The following is a 14012-nucleotide window of genomic DNA, read 5'->3' as shown; positions in this document are numbered from 1 at the left end:
TCCGTTCGTGGTCGCGGGCAACAACTAGGCCTCTGTGACTTTGAAAGACAGACGAAAAAGGGCGTCCTCGCCTGAAGACTAGGAATCTCAGGGGGGAATGTCTTCTTGTGACTTCAAATCGCTAAGCACATTTCGAATCAGTTAAGGGCGCCCTCCAGCGTCCTCCATCTTTGTGACATCACGCTTCGATTCGGCGCCATCTTTCGCCTGGAAGCAACGTTCCTTTCTTGGTTTTGCTCCGGAGAGCAGGTCGTGTAGTTAAGATCCCTGAGCGCGGAGCACGCCGGGAGTTGTAGTGCCAGCGGACCCAGCCCTGCGGAGTCCCCGGAAGTTGAGGCGGGAGAGGCCAGGCTGAACCGGCTCGGCGTAGCGGGACTCCGGACTACAGCTGAGGCGCTTCTCCCGGAGCCGGTCATGAACGGACCGGCAGACGGTGAAGTGGACTACAAGAAGAAATACCGGAATCTGAAGCGAAAACTCAAATTCCTTATCTACGTGAGTGCCGGGGTGGGAAGGTGGGGGGGGGTTGAGGCCTGGCGCCGGTAGGTCTTCAGTTTACCTGTGTGTAAAGGGAGCAGGGTGAGTTGTGGTCGGCTTCCAGGCCCAATTTACTACTGTGGTTGGCTCAGCGAGCATCTTGCCCGTGGTACAGGAACACGAGTGCTTCCAGGAGGAACTGAGGAAGGCGCAGAGGAAATTGCTGAAAGTGTCCCGGGACAAGAGGTGAGACACGTTGGGGGAAGGAGGGAAGCCAGAGGGTGATGTGGCTCCTGTGGCTCTGCGTTCGGACCCCATCCTGGAGTGGGCCACAAATGCATGAGGCCGGCTAGATGAGGCGAGGGCCCGGAGGACACTGCAGAGATGGGAATAACCACTCTTGTTCTCCTGGTCTCTTCCCTCAGTTTCCTCCTAGACCGACTTCTGCAGTACGAGAACGTGGATGAAGACTCTTCTGGTGAGCAAGGTCATGAAAAATTGGTGGAGGACATGCTCCTGGCACTCCAGCAAGTTTCCTGGGCCCTCCCTTTAGGCCTTGGAGGCCAGGGCAGCCTAGTTGCTGGTCCTCTTCCTCTGCTCTTCTTTCACTGAAGTATTACTGAGTATCTACTGTGTTTCAGACACTGAGCTTTGCACACGGGATGCAGTGGTAACCAAGAGAGACGAAACTTCTTGGAGTTTGTATTCTAGTTGCCAGGAATAAATAAGCAAAGAAATATATTAGAATTTTAGATTGGAAGGGAATAAAATCAGGGTTAAGTGGTAGTCATTGGAATAGAGCGGGGGTTGATAAGCTTTTTCTGTGAAGGAACAAGTAATAAGTATTTTAGGCTTTGCAGAACATACCATTTTTATTGCACCTACTCAGCTTTGCGGTGGTAGTTCCGAAACAGCTATAGGTGTTGTATAAATAAGTGAACACGGCTATGTTTCAATAAAACTTTATAAGCACTGAAATTTGAATTTCATAAAATTTTCACATCATGAGATATTTTTCTTTGGATTTGTCTTTTTCCCTAACCAACAAGTTAAAAATATAAAAGCCATGCTTAGTTTATAGAGCATACAAAAGCAGATGGCAGGAAACATTTCAAGAGAGAGTCTTTTCAGGAAGTAATGTTTGTGCTGGGACCTAGATAGGAAGAAACCTATCTTGTGAAGATGAGTGAGAGATTTCCTAGCAGAGGGAGTCACAAATGCAAATTCTCTGAGGTAAGACTGTACCAGATTGTTTGAAGAGCTGAAGCCTAAAAAGCAGTATTCTCAAACTTTTTGAGCACTCTTGACAATTAGTAATGTATTTTACATCATGATGGACCCTTACATACTTCCTTATGAGACAATTGAATAAAACAACAGTAAGATGCCCATATACAGTTCTGATACTTTTTAGACTGATTTTTTTTTTTTTCCTCAAAAGTGTTAAGTTTGTGATCCACTATTAGGTATGATACCCACCGTTTGAAAAAGCCCTAAGGTTGGCCTTTGTGGCCCTGTTTTTTGTCATTAGCCAAGTCACGTGCAGTCACGTTTCCATGGTGTCTAGAGCAGGGATCCGCAAACAGCCAGCCAGGTTGCTTGTTTTTGTAAATAATACCTTGCTCAAACATGCAGCACCCATTCATTTACATATTTTAGGAGAACAGTAGATGAGGTCAGAGAAGTAGAATCGGGCCAGCCCATGTACCTCGTGGCAAAACATTCCGCTTTTATTCTAGTTTCTCATTGCCTTCCTGTTCCTTCCTGGAGGTCTTTCAGTTAACATCCTGTTGAGGGAGACTTCTCAGTTAACATCCTGTCGAGGGAGACTTCAGGATAGGCAGCATGAGGGAACCCAGCATGTTCATGGTCAGAGTGGGATATATCTGAGAAGCAAGAGCCAGAGATATAAGCCACCTTTATACCTCAGAGAAGCCCACAGTGTGGTGAGGGAGACACCCACACATGACACTGCCTGGCACAGCAAGGAGGGCCCTGACTATTGAGAATAGAGAGTTACGGAAGAATCAGCCATCAGCTGGGCCTGAGGGATTCTGGGAGACTTCTCAGAGAGGTGGCATTTAATCTGCTGCTTAAAGGATATCTGAGCAGAGCAAGTGGGAATAGTATATTTCACCTGTAAGTAGTTACTTGTTAAGTGAACCATGGGCCTTCTTGATAGAGACCCAACCTGGGGAATGACTTTCAGCTTTGAGAAAACAGGTTGGTGTGATGTGAATACAGTGTGGTTGGGAGACCAGAAAGGTAAGTTGAGGCCATAATAAGAAGCATTTCAAATGCTGGCAGAGCTCAGTAAGGATGTGATCAGTTTTACATTTTGGGTCATGCTGGGGTTGGGGAGGACAGACTGGCAGGAGTGGTGAGAGTCCTGAGCAGGTGGCTTTGACATGGTGGTGGCCTGGCCTGGTGTCAGTTGGAATGGGGAGCAGTAGGTGAAGGTAATATTTAAGGTGCACGTTACCAGGAGCCTGGATGTGGGGAGTGGAGTAGAGGTAAGTGCTAGACAGCTCAGAAGCAAATAAGAGCATAAAATGGTCAGGAGCCGGAGACCTGGGTACAAGCTCCAGCCCCACACCTTCATTTCCAAGCCTCAGGGACTGCATCTGGAAAGCAGAGGTGACACTCTCCTCTTCCTCCTGGAATACTTCTGAAGACAATGAGAGGCAGCAGATGTCAAGCACCTGTTCAGAACCTGGCACATAGGAAATACTTGACAATGGGTTAGCATGGAGGTGCCCAGCCAGGAATTAGGGTGTAAAGGGCATTTTAAGAAGCTGGGGAAGCTGCGGGCCTCTCCACAATAACACCTGTGTGCCCTTCAGGTTCCCAGAGCCCTTCTGTAGAGTTGAGATTACACCTCTCTGGGGTAGATAGGGAACCCCCCCAACTTCCCTACTGACCAGCCCTTCCCCTCGACAGACTCTGACGCCACTGCATCTTCAGACAACAGTGAGACAGAGGGGACACCCAAGTTGTCAGACACACCTGCCCCTAAGAGGTGAGACAAGTCATCATTCTTTAGGAGGTGGGAAGTGGGGAGGCTACAGGCCACCTCTCTGCCTCTGACCCGCTCTCCTGTCCTTTCTCCAGGAAAAGAAGCCCTCCGCTGGGGGGTGCTCCCTCCCCCTCCAGCCTCTCCTTGCCTCCTTCAACAGGGTTTCCCCTTCAGGCCTCAAGGGCCCCCTCCCCATACCTGAGCTCGGTGAGTTGGGGTCAAGGGTGGGAGATGGTCCGATGCCTGGGAAAAGGTGGGCATCATTTGGGCAGAGGGGCTGGGCCTCAGGGTGAAGCCAGCCCAGCACCAAGGACATCTGTCTGGGGCTGGCCAGCAGGCGTCCCTCGGAGGGGTGTGAGTTGGGGCTGCCCGCTCCTCTCTGGTGTAGGAATGGGGGACAGGCGTGACTGAGGAGAGCAGACTCCAGGACACAGTCCTGCTGCTGTCCCCTCCTGTCTGTTCTCAGGAGCCATACTCATCACCATCTCTTGTTTTTCCATTCTTCCTCCTGTTTGCATTTCTTCCCTCCACCCCCACCCCATCCACTCCATTTCCCATCTCCATCCCCTCACTCCTGCCTGCAGCTGGCTTCCCCCACCTACCCCCCATTCCCTTCTGACTACCTGGCCCTGCAGCTGCCCGAGCCCAGCCCCCTGAGGCCCAAGCGGGAGAAACGGCCCCGCCTGCCCCGGAAACTCAAGGTACCCTGTTTGGGGGACGCTAGGGAGGGGCCAGAACGGCAGGACAGCCATCTGAGGGAGGCTCAAGATGGCTCTAGGCTGGGGGCCTGGCCTAGAACTATGAAGGACTCATGTGGGACTGCTCCCAGGGGCCCAGCCCAGGGCTGGGTGCTGAGGGGTGGGTCCCAAAAGTCCTGGCTCCTGCAATACCAGTCCGGTCAAGCCCAGCCTCGGGGGATGCAGAGTAAAGACTGCTGGGGGCCAAGCTCCTTTTTACAGGTATTCTGTGATCCCAGGGTGCCACCGAGGAGGGATGGAGTTGTGGAATCTAGAATGAAGTCAAGGCTGCACCCCTTAAAAACCATGTGACCTTGACCCTCTAGGTCTCAGATTGTGTGTGTATGAAGGGAGTGATAGGCCACATGTAATCAGCAAGAATGTGGAGCGCCTCCTGTGTACCAAGCACTATTCTAGGTGCTGCAGATACAGTAGTGAACACAACAAAAATCCTTGCCTTCTCAGAGCCCACTTTCTTGAAGGGATAGGTGGAAAATAAGCAAGATAATTAGATAACAGTGTAGAAAAATGGATTCAGGTAAAGAATCCATCTTACAGTTGGGTGGTCAGAAATTTAAAAGGGAATGAGCAGCAGCCCTTTGGCTGTCTGGGAGGTGTTTCATTTAGGAAGCAAGCCAGTGTGGTCAGAGGAAAGTGAGAAAGAGTGACCAGAATGCAAGTCAGAGCAGTATCTGAGGGGCAAGGACGTGACTCCAGGCGGTTTGGCCTGAGCAGCTGAAGAAGTGGAGTGGCCCTGCTGAGTCAGGGAGGATTGTGGGAGGAGCAGGTTTGGGAGGGAAGGTGAGTTTGGCTTTGGATATGTTGAGATGCTGTCTGGAAATGCGGACGGGACAACTGGGTAGTGTGAGCCTGGGCCACATGGGGTGCGTATTTGGAAGTCATGGGCAGGGAGGTAGATGGAGAGAAGAGGCTGGCACCCTGAGTGCCAGGAGAGATGAGGACATGGAAGGCACAGGGCCCTTCCAGCTCTGAGCCAAAGTGATATAGGGACTGGTCTGATGGCTCTCCATTGGGTAGACTGTAGATTTGAGGCTCTGGAGCCAGAAGTGAAATGGGAGCCATGCCTGTGGTAGTTAGGAGTGTGGGTTCTGGAGTTTGAAGCCCAGCCCTGCCACTTACTTCTGTATGACCTTGGCCTTTGAGCCTGGAAAATGAGTGCCCAGCTTCCGTTTCACTCTCCTCAGCAGGGTTTTTGCTTCTGGCGTGTGGGGTGGGCTGGTGGAGAGGGCTCAAGCCGTTGAAACCTGGAGCAGAGGGTGGAGGCGTGGTGTGGGCTTGGCAGTTCGAGGCTCTGAGGTTCTGGGTCCTGAAGCAGAGGTGTGTCAGGAAGCTACGTTCTAGACATGCAGGGCAGAGGGGCCCAGATGGATCACTGCATGGGGGAGAGGGTATATCAGGGAAGGCCTCAAAGAACAGGTAACATCTGAGTCCAGGGTGAACGAGATTTGGGTATTCAGGCTGAGGCAATGGTGAAAAGGAGGCAGGGGCCTGGTGAAAGTGTTGTTTGGGCTGAAGCTTGAGTGGTGAGAGGGAAGAACATCAGAAAGAAGATGGGGGCGTGGGTCGTAGACAGCTGGATATTCTGCAAGGAGAGTGAAGTTTCTGGATGTGTGGTGTGAGGAGACAGGAGGGGCAGATCTGAGGAGGAGAGGGAATGCTGTGAAGACTGAAGCAGGTCAGTCAGGAGCCTGGGCCTCATCCACGCATGCGCTGTGTGACTTTGGTGGATTGTTTGACTCTGGGAACCTCTGCTTGCTTCTCTGTTCAGTGGGGTCCCTGTGAGGATAAAATGAGTCAACAGAGAGAAGACACTTAGCCCAGTGCCTGGCCCCTGGCAGGCCACAGATAAACATTTGGTGCTGTGGGTCACGCTGAGGAGGCCATGGGGTGAATCCAAGCAGAGGGGACTTAGGTAGGAACTCGAGAGGCTGTGGCCAGAGGAGGGGCCAGCCATGCCGCTGGCTTTCTCAGTCCCGTGTGTGCACATGGGTGCCTGATACTGCGTGCAAGGGCACTGGTCCTGGCAGACTCCTGTCCCCTGAGGTACAGATCCCCTCTGGCCTTCCATGCCACCCCAGGAACAGCAGTGAGTGGGAGGGATGCCTTGAGAAGCAGAGAGTAGGCCCCTGGGGCCCGAATGAGTTAAAGCAATCAGAAGTGCCACCGTGAAGACCACTGCCCCGTCCCCACCCTGGGGCCAGACTGGACACTGCCCGGTGGGAACCTGGGAGGCCTGTGCCTTCAGACCTCCACTCCAAGCCTCCGTTTCCTCTGGCTGATGACCTCTCCTCCATTCCAGGGTGGTCTGAATGGCCAGAGGTCATTAGTGGAAGTCACCTCACACATAGTAGGTGTTCAGTTTGTGCCCACGGGCAAAGCATGAAAGCATGAGGCCCCCAGAGCTCTGGGGAGGATTCAGAAGGACCTGGGGCAGGGGGGCAGCTGGAGGGTTGAGCTGGACAGAGGCCGCTTCCCAGCCTCAGCACAAAGCCGGACTTCTGACCCATAGAAAAAGGCACTCCAGGTGGAGGGACCAGCCTGTTCTCAGGTGCTGCCTGTCCCCCGAGGCCCTCAAGTAGAGGAGTGACACACTCAGGTCTGTGTTTTAGAGAGCTCACTCTGGCTGCAGTGCGGAGGACGAGCTGGATCTGGGAGAGGCTGAAGGCAGGGATTCCAGTTAGGAGGCTGGTCCCATAGCCCAGGTGAGCTGAGAGGAGGGCCTGGCCCAGGCCAGTGGCTGCGGGGATCCCAAAGAGGGGCCCGTCCCAGACATAAGAGGTAGAAGCCTCAAATGGCGGGGGGGTGAAGACCTTGGACACCCTGCACCGCACCAGTGAGCCCCTCAAGAGGAGGAGGGAGAGGAGGCCAGCAATAACTCAGGTGCCCAGAGGCGGGCAGACAGGCTCCTGTCTGGCTCTTACTGCTACTACAGGGGCAGCCACGGTGCCTTACTGGCCAGGGCCAGGCCCAGCCTTTCCTTCCTGGTTTCCTGTGAGACCCCTCCACCACCACCCTCATCACCACCTCCATCACCACCCCTCACCCCCAGGCACTTGCTGATTTGAGGCTCTGAAGGGGCTGAGGTGGGGCAGGTTCCCTGACTCCAGCCTTGGCTGACCTGGTGTGTCCACTGCCCCTTGAATGAGCCTTTGCCCCCTTCCCTGGCCCTTAGAACTGTCTTAAGGGGCAGTGCCAGCCCCCTGGAACTCCCAGTGCCTCCCTGATAAGCCCTCCCTGTGTTTCTCCCCCTGCTGCAGATGGCGGTGGGACCCCCCGACTGCCCTGTGGGAGGGCCGCTGACCTTCCCAGGCCGGGGCTCTGGGGCTGGGGTGGGGGCAGCCTTGGCCCCCCTACCCCCACCCAAGATGCCCCCCCCTACGATCCTGAGTGCCGTCCCTCGGCAGATGTTCAGCGACGCGGGTAGCGGGGATGATGCCCTGGACGGGGACGATGACCTGGTGATCGACATCCCGGAGTGAGCCCCTCTGCCCAACCCCCTGCCCAGCCCCCTTGGAGCCAGCACACACAAGCCCCCAGCTTCCGCAGAGAAGTTTATTGATGCCCAGTTGCCATGCTGCGGCCACGGACACAATCAGAAAAGGCGTAAACATGCACGAATGTCCCCCAGAAGGTGGGCCCTCTCCAGGGAGGGCAGGGGTCCTGCCCTCACATCCTACCCCGATCCAGAGGACAGTTATTTAAAGGAGTGGCCAGGGCCGTCTGTCACCTCTCAGAGAGGCAGAGATCCTGCGGTGGCCCCCCGCTTAAAAGGGCAGCTGTACAGGGCTAGGTATTGTGTGTGTGTGTGTGTGTGTGTGTGTGTGTGTGTATGTGTATGTGTGTGGTTTTTTAAATGAAGATTGTGTATTAAAGAAGTGGCTCTTTGTTTTTTGTCCTTTTCTTTTTTTGGAAACGTTCTCCTCCAAACCCCACCTAATCCGACCTCCTCCTGTAGGGGAGGGGAACGGGCAGCCTGGAGAGGCAGGAGAGAGAAGCAGCAGCCGGGCCGGGGCTCTGTTGGACCCTCCCGCAGGTGTGCTCAGGATGGGTGGTTTGCATATTTGCAGGTTGTAGCGAGTCAGGCAGAAGGAAGTTTGCATATGTGAATATAGATCTCCACAGTCCCTCACAAGAAGACAGACCCACGGTCACGGAGACTCTCACGAAATAAGACAGGTAGTGCGGGGTGGGGCATCCACCCCGTGTAAACGTGCAATACACTCGTGCGAAGGTTGGGTACTGGACCTGGCCCCAAGGGGGCCGCTCAGGCTGAGGGCAGAGCCCCAGCCGCGGGGGGCAGCTGGCTGGTCAGAGTGTGCCAGCGCTCCAGGGCCGCGTCCGGCTGCTGCAGACAGTCGCTCCAGTGCTTCCGGGCCTCTCCCCGGGCGCCTGGCCCCAGGGACACGCCACCTGGGGAGCAGCAGAGGCAGGCAAGATCAGGGCCTGGCTGGCTGCTAGGCTGCCCTCCATCGGGCACCACCCGGCAGGCTCCTTCCTTACCGATGAAGTCGTTGGATTTGCCGATGTCATAGTCCCAGACTGTGACTTCCAGAGTCTTGGTGGCCAGAGTGGAGAGCTCCATATCATAGAAGAACTCCTGAGACAGGGCAGGTCACACCTTCCATGAGGCGCTGTCCCCAGCCCCAGCTCCCCCCTCAATTTCTGGTCTCGGTCCCATTCACCTCATTAAATTCCGGGTTGAGAGTCTTCTTCTTTACGCGTGTTTTATGCTTGGATTTCTTATCCACATCTGGCCTCAGGTACCTGCCAAGGAGCGGGGGGAATGGGAGTGGGGGGGGTGGGGGGCAGGTAGGTCAGGGACAGGCCAGACCCCAGAGGAGGATGGGGCTGGGGGCAGGTCCCTGGGGAGGGGAGGACAGGCCTCAGGACAGGGCAGGAGCTCACGTCTTGACATAGGGGTCGGAGTAGCCGTTGACGTCCATGGCAGCCAGGTGGGCGCAGCGCAAGATGCCCACCAGCAGCCCACGGCGCCGAGAGCTGTAGCTGAGGCTCAGCAGGATGCGCCCACGCTCTTCCAGCAGCCCCGGCCCCTGCTCCGCCTGCTCCAGCTGTGGGCAGACACGGGGGTCAGTGGCACCCCCATCACCTCCCACCACAAGTCCCCCGCGGGTGGCTCACCTCCTTCAGGTAACAGGAGATGCCCCTCAGTGCCGCAGACATGGAAGAGGGTGAAGCCAGCTGAGGGGGCGGAGAGAAAGTTCTGGAAACCTGGTCTCCCCTGAGCCCCCTTGCCGTGGTACCCCACTGCCCCACACAGACCGGAACCTGGCGCTCAAGGCAGATGTTAAAATGCTTCTTCTGTGAAGGCTTGAGGCGGCGGAGGGGTACTCGGATCTCCCCGATGAACTCGTTGTGGCTCAGCTTGTCTTCATCACAGACAGAGATCCTGGTGGGGAACTGCAGGGTCAAGGCCCCCTGGGGTACCTGAGCCCCACTCTGAGGTGGGAAAGGTCCCCAACTGAATTCTGAGCACCCGAGACTGGTCCCAGCTCTGCCCTCAATACTGTTGTTCAGTTGTGTCCTACTCTGCGACCCCATGGACTGTAGCCCTCCAGGTTCCTCTGTCCATAGGATTTCCCAGGCAAGAATACTGGAGTGGGTTGCCATTTCCTCCTCTGGGGGATCTTGCCAACCCAAGGGTTGAACCTGGGTCTCCTGCATTACAGGCAGATCCTTTATTGTCTGAGTCACCAAACCCCTCACTTGTAAAACAGCTGTCTCCAGCACCAGCCCTGGAGCTTGAGGAGAGTGCTTTGATTTGCCTGTGCCTCAGCCCCTTGCTTTCCAGCTGCTCAGGCTGCCCCTGCCCATCAGGACCTGCTCAGCTTGCTGAGGAAACCCTCACAAATCTTGGGAACATTGCCCCCTCCGCCCTACACACACATAACTGCCTCCATTCAGGGCCTGGGGACAGGATCCAACTGAACGTGCACATGGTGTGCACTGGTGAATATGGGTCACGAGACCAGGACGTCAGAGCCAGAAGGGCCTGGAGGAGCCTTGCGCAGTTGGACCAGGAGCCCACCCCTCCCCCGCAGAGCCCTTGTCCTTTATTCTGTGGAGCAGGAGCCAGCCTAAAGATACTCATGAGCCCAGGAATTAAAAGATACTGCTTTGGGACTTCTCTGGTGGTCCGGTGGCTAAGACTCCATGCTCCCAACTCAGGGGGCCTGGGTTCCATCCCTGGTCAGGGAACTGGATCCCACATGCTGCAACTAAGTTCCCCTGAGACCTGACAGAACCAAATAACTTAACAAAAATATACTGCTTTTACTTCCATCCATCCCCCTCTGCAGCCCCCTGCCCTGTCTTCAGCTGTGATGCTTTTGAGCAGCTCTATCCTGTAGGAATGTTCAGTTCCCAGCTCTGCCACATAGCCACAGCATGACCTTGAGCACTTAACCTCCCTGAACCTCATTCCCATTCCTGTCCCTTGAGACCTCACTCCTTAGAGACGAGGGAGACACTGGCAACAACGGGCTGCATAGGTCTGACTTGAGTCAGGACACTGAGAAGGCATCCCAGTGTCCAGGGAAAGACTGCAAGAGGAGGCAGAGCCTTGGATGATGAGTGGGGTTCAGGCCAGCAGAGAGAGGAGGCAGGAAGAGGCACAGCAGACAAAGGTCAGGAGTGAAGAACCCTCACAAGAGGGCAGTCCACGGAGGAGCAGTAGGAGATATTTGGGGGAGGGGGGTGGCAGGAAAGTCAGGGAAACATTTTGGCCTGTTTCTGAAGGGGGTGGGGAATCACTGATGGTTCTGGAGCATCTGAGGGCTTAAGGGGAGGTGGGTCAACCAACCAAAGAAGGTTCCAATGACAGCTGTCCCCAAGGAGGTGCTGAGCTGGAATGCTCGGGACCGAGGAGGATGGACCCCTCACCTGAGCACCTTGTGCGTGATGTCATCAACCGTGATCCCGCTATACGTCAGGTCCTCGTTCCACACGGGATTCAGCGTGTTCCTCTGAGTCTTAGTTTTTAGTTTATTGGCCTTAGGTGAGGGGATGAAGGATTCACAGTACGTGTCCTCCAGACTCACAGAGGCTGGAGAAGGTTGGGAACCCACAAGCTGGGGGACTAGGGGAGGGGAGAGGCCAGCCAGTACCTTGCAGGCTCCAGGCAGCAGGTGCAGCTTGACATAGGGGTCAGCCAGGCCATTGAAATCCATGGGCTTGAGGCCCTGGGGAGGATGAGAGGGGAGACGGCTGTGAGCTCCAGGCCTGCCAACCCACCTACCCTCTCCCTCTCTGTCTCTCTACAGCGTGGACACTTAGGGGCTGGAGGGGAGGAGCAGGAATTAGGCCTGGGGAAGGGAAGGGAGTGGAGAAGGGAAAGGCTACTCCAGTACTCTGACCTGGAGAATTCCATAGACTTTAGAGTCCATGGGGTGCAAAGAGTCGGACACGAGGGAAGGGAGAATGGAAACCCGCCCCTCTCAGGATAGGAGGCCAGCAGGGGGAGGCAGGAAGCACCCACCTTAGCCCTGAGGATACTACAGTGCAGAGTGCAGGAAGCCTGGTCGTAGAGAAGGTCAAACTCCAGCGTGCCCAGGGCGGCTGGAGGAAGAGAGGGAAGAGCTCACCTGAGTGAGTGCGCAAAGACAAGGTGTGTGTGAGACGGGCGGGCAGCCCCGGTCTGTGCACCAGCTGTGAAGGTGTGTGCATGTCTGTGGCTGTCAGCCCGCGAGCCTGTGCGCGTCTGGGTCCCTGGCTGGGCTGCAACTGGGGCTGTGTGGGTGGTTGAGTGTCTCAGCAGAAATATTGAATATTGAGCCTCGCTGAAGCTGTAATCTCCACTCCGACTGCAGCTGTGGCAGCAGTGCCCGCCGCCTCCCCACCCCCAGCAGAGCCCAGGCCCTTCCCACCAGCCTGGAGGCCCCCAGGAGTGCCCTGGGCCCTTCAAGCCCCCAGACTCACTGGTATCATCCGAGTCGTAGCTGTCCACCTCGGCTCCCTCCTCGGGCGTGGTGGCCCCAAGGAGGGCCGCCGGGGGGGCCAGGGCCAGGGGGGCCAGATGAGCAGGGGCCTCTCCGAAGCCCCCGCCACCCCCTTCGAGGCCGGGTCCCCGGCGGGGGAAGTAGTCGGAGATCTGGCGGATGGGCCGGATGGGCCCCGGGCACACGTTGATGGCCATGTGCTCCTGGATGTTGATGGCCATGCGGTCGCCCCTGCGGCCCCTCATGAAGCACCCCTAGCTTGGGGAGGGAGAGAGCGTGAGCCCTGGGCTGGCTGAGTCCTCAAACCTCCCATCTGCTGGCTGAGGGCCAGGCAGCAACCACCGGGGTCTGAGGGCCCTCACTGGCCTCTCTTCCTGGGCACTGAGGGAGAGGGCAGCCTGTGCCAGCCGAGGGGCAGCAAGGAGGCCTGGGACCTCCAGACCCTGAGCTGTGCTCCCCCAGGGGCCAGGCTGGCAGCCACTCCCTGAAGAGAGGTGCTGGCTCCAGCACAGCCTTGCCCACCTACCTCTAGACTGTCCCCTGTCCTTGTCCCAGCTCCTGCCCCTCATTCTGGGCTTCTGTCTGCTCTGGGCCCTGCCGACCCCTCAAGCGGCCCCCGTAGGCCCCCTCCTCTCCCTCTCTGAGGCTCTGGCCATCCTTCTGCACCAGGCGCTGGTCTGGTCTGGGTGTCACCCGCCCTTTAGGTTCTCACTTCCCACAGTCCCTTCATTCAACCTCAGGGTCTGCCTGCTGGTTGGTCCCCCATCCCCTGCGGCCCAAGGTGGGGACCCCCACCTCAGATGCTTCCTCCTGAGATCGGATCTCCAGCGGAGCCAGGAATTGCAGCCTCCGGAGAGCCGAATACCCCCCGGAGGCACACACAGGCTGACACACACACGCTCACCCTCACCCTCTCGTCCCCGGCAGCCCAGCCCCCAGCACCTATCTGTGCGCCTCCAACAGGTGCCCAAGCACTGGGGGGCCAGCGGGTGCGGGCTGGGCGGTGGCGGCCGGCGATTCCCAGGGCGGCCGGCGAGAAGAGCGCCGAGTCCGGCAGTCTGAGCCGAGCGGGAGGGAGAGCCGGAGAAAGTGCGGGGAGGAGGGGGTGAGCGAGGTGGAAGCTAGGAGGCAGCCAGCGCGGGCGGCGGGGGGCGGGGAGGGGCGGCCGGAGGCTGGGGAGGGGGCGGGACTCTCCCGCCGGCGCCCGCCCGGGCACACTTAAGGAACGCACCCGGGTGCACACACACTCACGGGCAGGCTGGCACACGCATCTTGCACGGACACTCCCGCGCACACGCCTGTGCCCACGTGCGCACGCTCACAGTCATGCACAAACCCAGACACGCGCTGGCACACTTACCCCGGAGAACTTCGCAGACACACGCTTGCAAACACACGGACAACCTGCGCCACCAGGAACCCTCAGCGAGAACAGCCCGGTGTTCCCCAACTCCTCCCTGGAGACCCGAGCCCAGGGCAGACCACCGGCCTAGTTGCCATGGCGACGCCGGATCATCCTACCAGTGCCCCCCCACCCGCACCACTCCAGTCCTCACGCCCCTCCCCTGCAGAGGAGGGGGCAGGGTGTCTAGCCTCCCCTATCAATATCCGTAGGGGCGGGGCCTGTGGGGCGGGGCTTAGAGAACCGCAATGACCCAGGAGCGGGCTGGGGAAGGGGATCTGATCCGCCTGCGGTCACTGGTTTGCGATCTCGCGTCCCGGCCGCCGGCTGAGAAACCTCACAGTTTGAGGCCCGAGGCTATGGCTCACCTCACGCTTCTATCCTTTGACTGGTCAGGCTTCTTT

General features: G+C 57.2%; 2 protein-coding genes across 7 annotated transcripts; one reads left to right on the top strand and one right to left on the bottom strand.

Annotated features, from left to right (window-relative positions):
* The first annotated feature begins 351 nt into the window (after positions 1 to 351).
* INO80E (INO80 complex subunit E) lies at positions 352 to 8137 on the top strand. Of its 3 annotated transcripts, XM_070779903.1 has the most exons (8): positions 352 to 495; positions 653 to 723; positions 903 to 955; positions 3418 to 3496; positions 3589 to 3700; positions 4078 to 4194; positions 6861 to 6953; positions 7509 to 7682. In XM_070779903.1, the coding sequence occupies exons 1-7, from the start codon at positions 415 to 417 to the stop codon at positions 6930 to 6932; spliced, it is 585 nt and encodes a 194-aa protein (XP_070636004.1). In that variant the 5' UTR covers positions 352 to 414; the 3' UTR covers positions 6933 to 6953; positions 7509 to 7682. The 3 variants fall into 3 exon arrangements, with proteins under 3 accessions (XP_070636004.1, XP_070636002.1, XP_070636003.1); XM_070779901.1 differs by lacking the exon at positions 6861 to 6953 and having other exon boundaries at positions 7509 to 8137; XM_070779902.1 differs by lacking the exons at positions 4078 to 4194; positions 6861 to 6953 and having other exon boundaries at positions 7509 to 8137.
* On the bottom strand, positions 7790 to 13730 carry DOC2A (double C2 domain alpha). Of its 4 annotated transcripts, none has more exons than XM_070779895.1 (12): positions 13567 to 13730; positions 13149 to 13264; positions 12187 to 12464; positions 11747 to 11826; positions 11376 to 11450; positions 11152 to 11261; positions 9532 to 9658; positions 9391 to 9450; positions 9157 to 9320; positions 8934 to 9015; positions 8752 to 8848; positions 7790 to 8661 (listed from the first exon to the last, which is right to left on the bottom strand). In XM_070779895.1, exons 3-12 carry the CDS (start codon positions 12449 to 12451, stop codon positions 8516 to 8518), a joined length of 1206 nt encoding a protein of 401 aa, XP_070635996.1. In that variant the 5' UTR covers positions 12452 to 12464; positions 13149 to 13264; positions 13567 to 13730; the 3' UTR covers positions 7790 to 8515. The 4 variants fall into 4 exon arrangements, with proteins under 4 accessions (XP_070635996.1, XP_070635998.1, XP_070635997.1 ...); XM_070779897.1 differs by having other exon boundaries at positions 12187 to 12460; XM_070779896.1 differs by lacking the exon at positions 13149 to 13264.
* Between the last annotated feature and the right edge of the window lie 282 nt (positions 13731 to 14012).

The sequence above is a fragment of the Bos indicus genome, chromosome 25 (assembly GCF_029378745.1).
Source record: "Bos indicus isolate NIAB-ARS_2022 breed Sahiwal x Tharparkar chromosome 25, NIAB-ARS_B.indTharparkar_mat_pri_1.0, whole genome shotgun sequence".
NCBI lineage: Eukaryota > Metazoa > Chordata > Mammalia > Artiodactyla > Bovidae > Bos > Bos indicus.
Note: the sequence above shows the minus strand (reverse complement) of the source record. Positions and strands in the feature narration are given on the sequence as shown.

Bases quoted from the DNA above. Each gene is read 5' to 3' on its own strand.
- INO80E (XM_070779901.1), top strand. From the start codon at position 415: ATGAACGGACCGGCAGACGGTGAAGTGGACTACAAGAAGAAATACCGG. The intron at 496-652 runs GTGAGTGCCGGG...CCCGTGGTACAG, and splicing joins AACTCAAATTCCTTATCTAC to GAACACGAGTGCTTCCAGGA. The intron at 3,701-4,077 runs GTGAGTTGGGGT...TCCTGCCTGCAG, and splicing joins CCTCCCCATACCTGAGCTCG to CTGGCTTCCCCCACCTACCC.
- DOC2A (XM_070779895.1), bottom strand. From the start codon at position 12,451: ATGAGGGGCCGCAGGGGCGACCGCATGGCCATCAACATCCAGGAGCAC. The intron at 11,451-11,746 runs GTGGGTGCTTCC...CATCCTCCCCAG, and splicing joins GTAGTATCCTCAGGGCTAAG to GGCCTCAAGCCCATGGATTT. The intron at 9,016-9,156 runs GTGAGCTCCTGC...GCTCCTTGGCAG, and splicing joins TCCGACCCCTATGTCAAGAC to GTACCTGAGGCCAGATGTGG.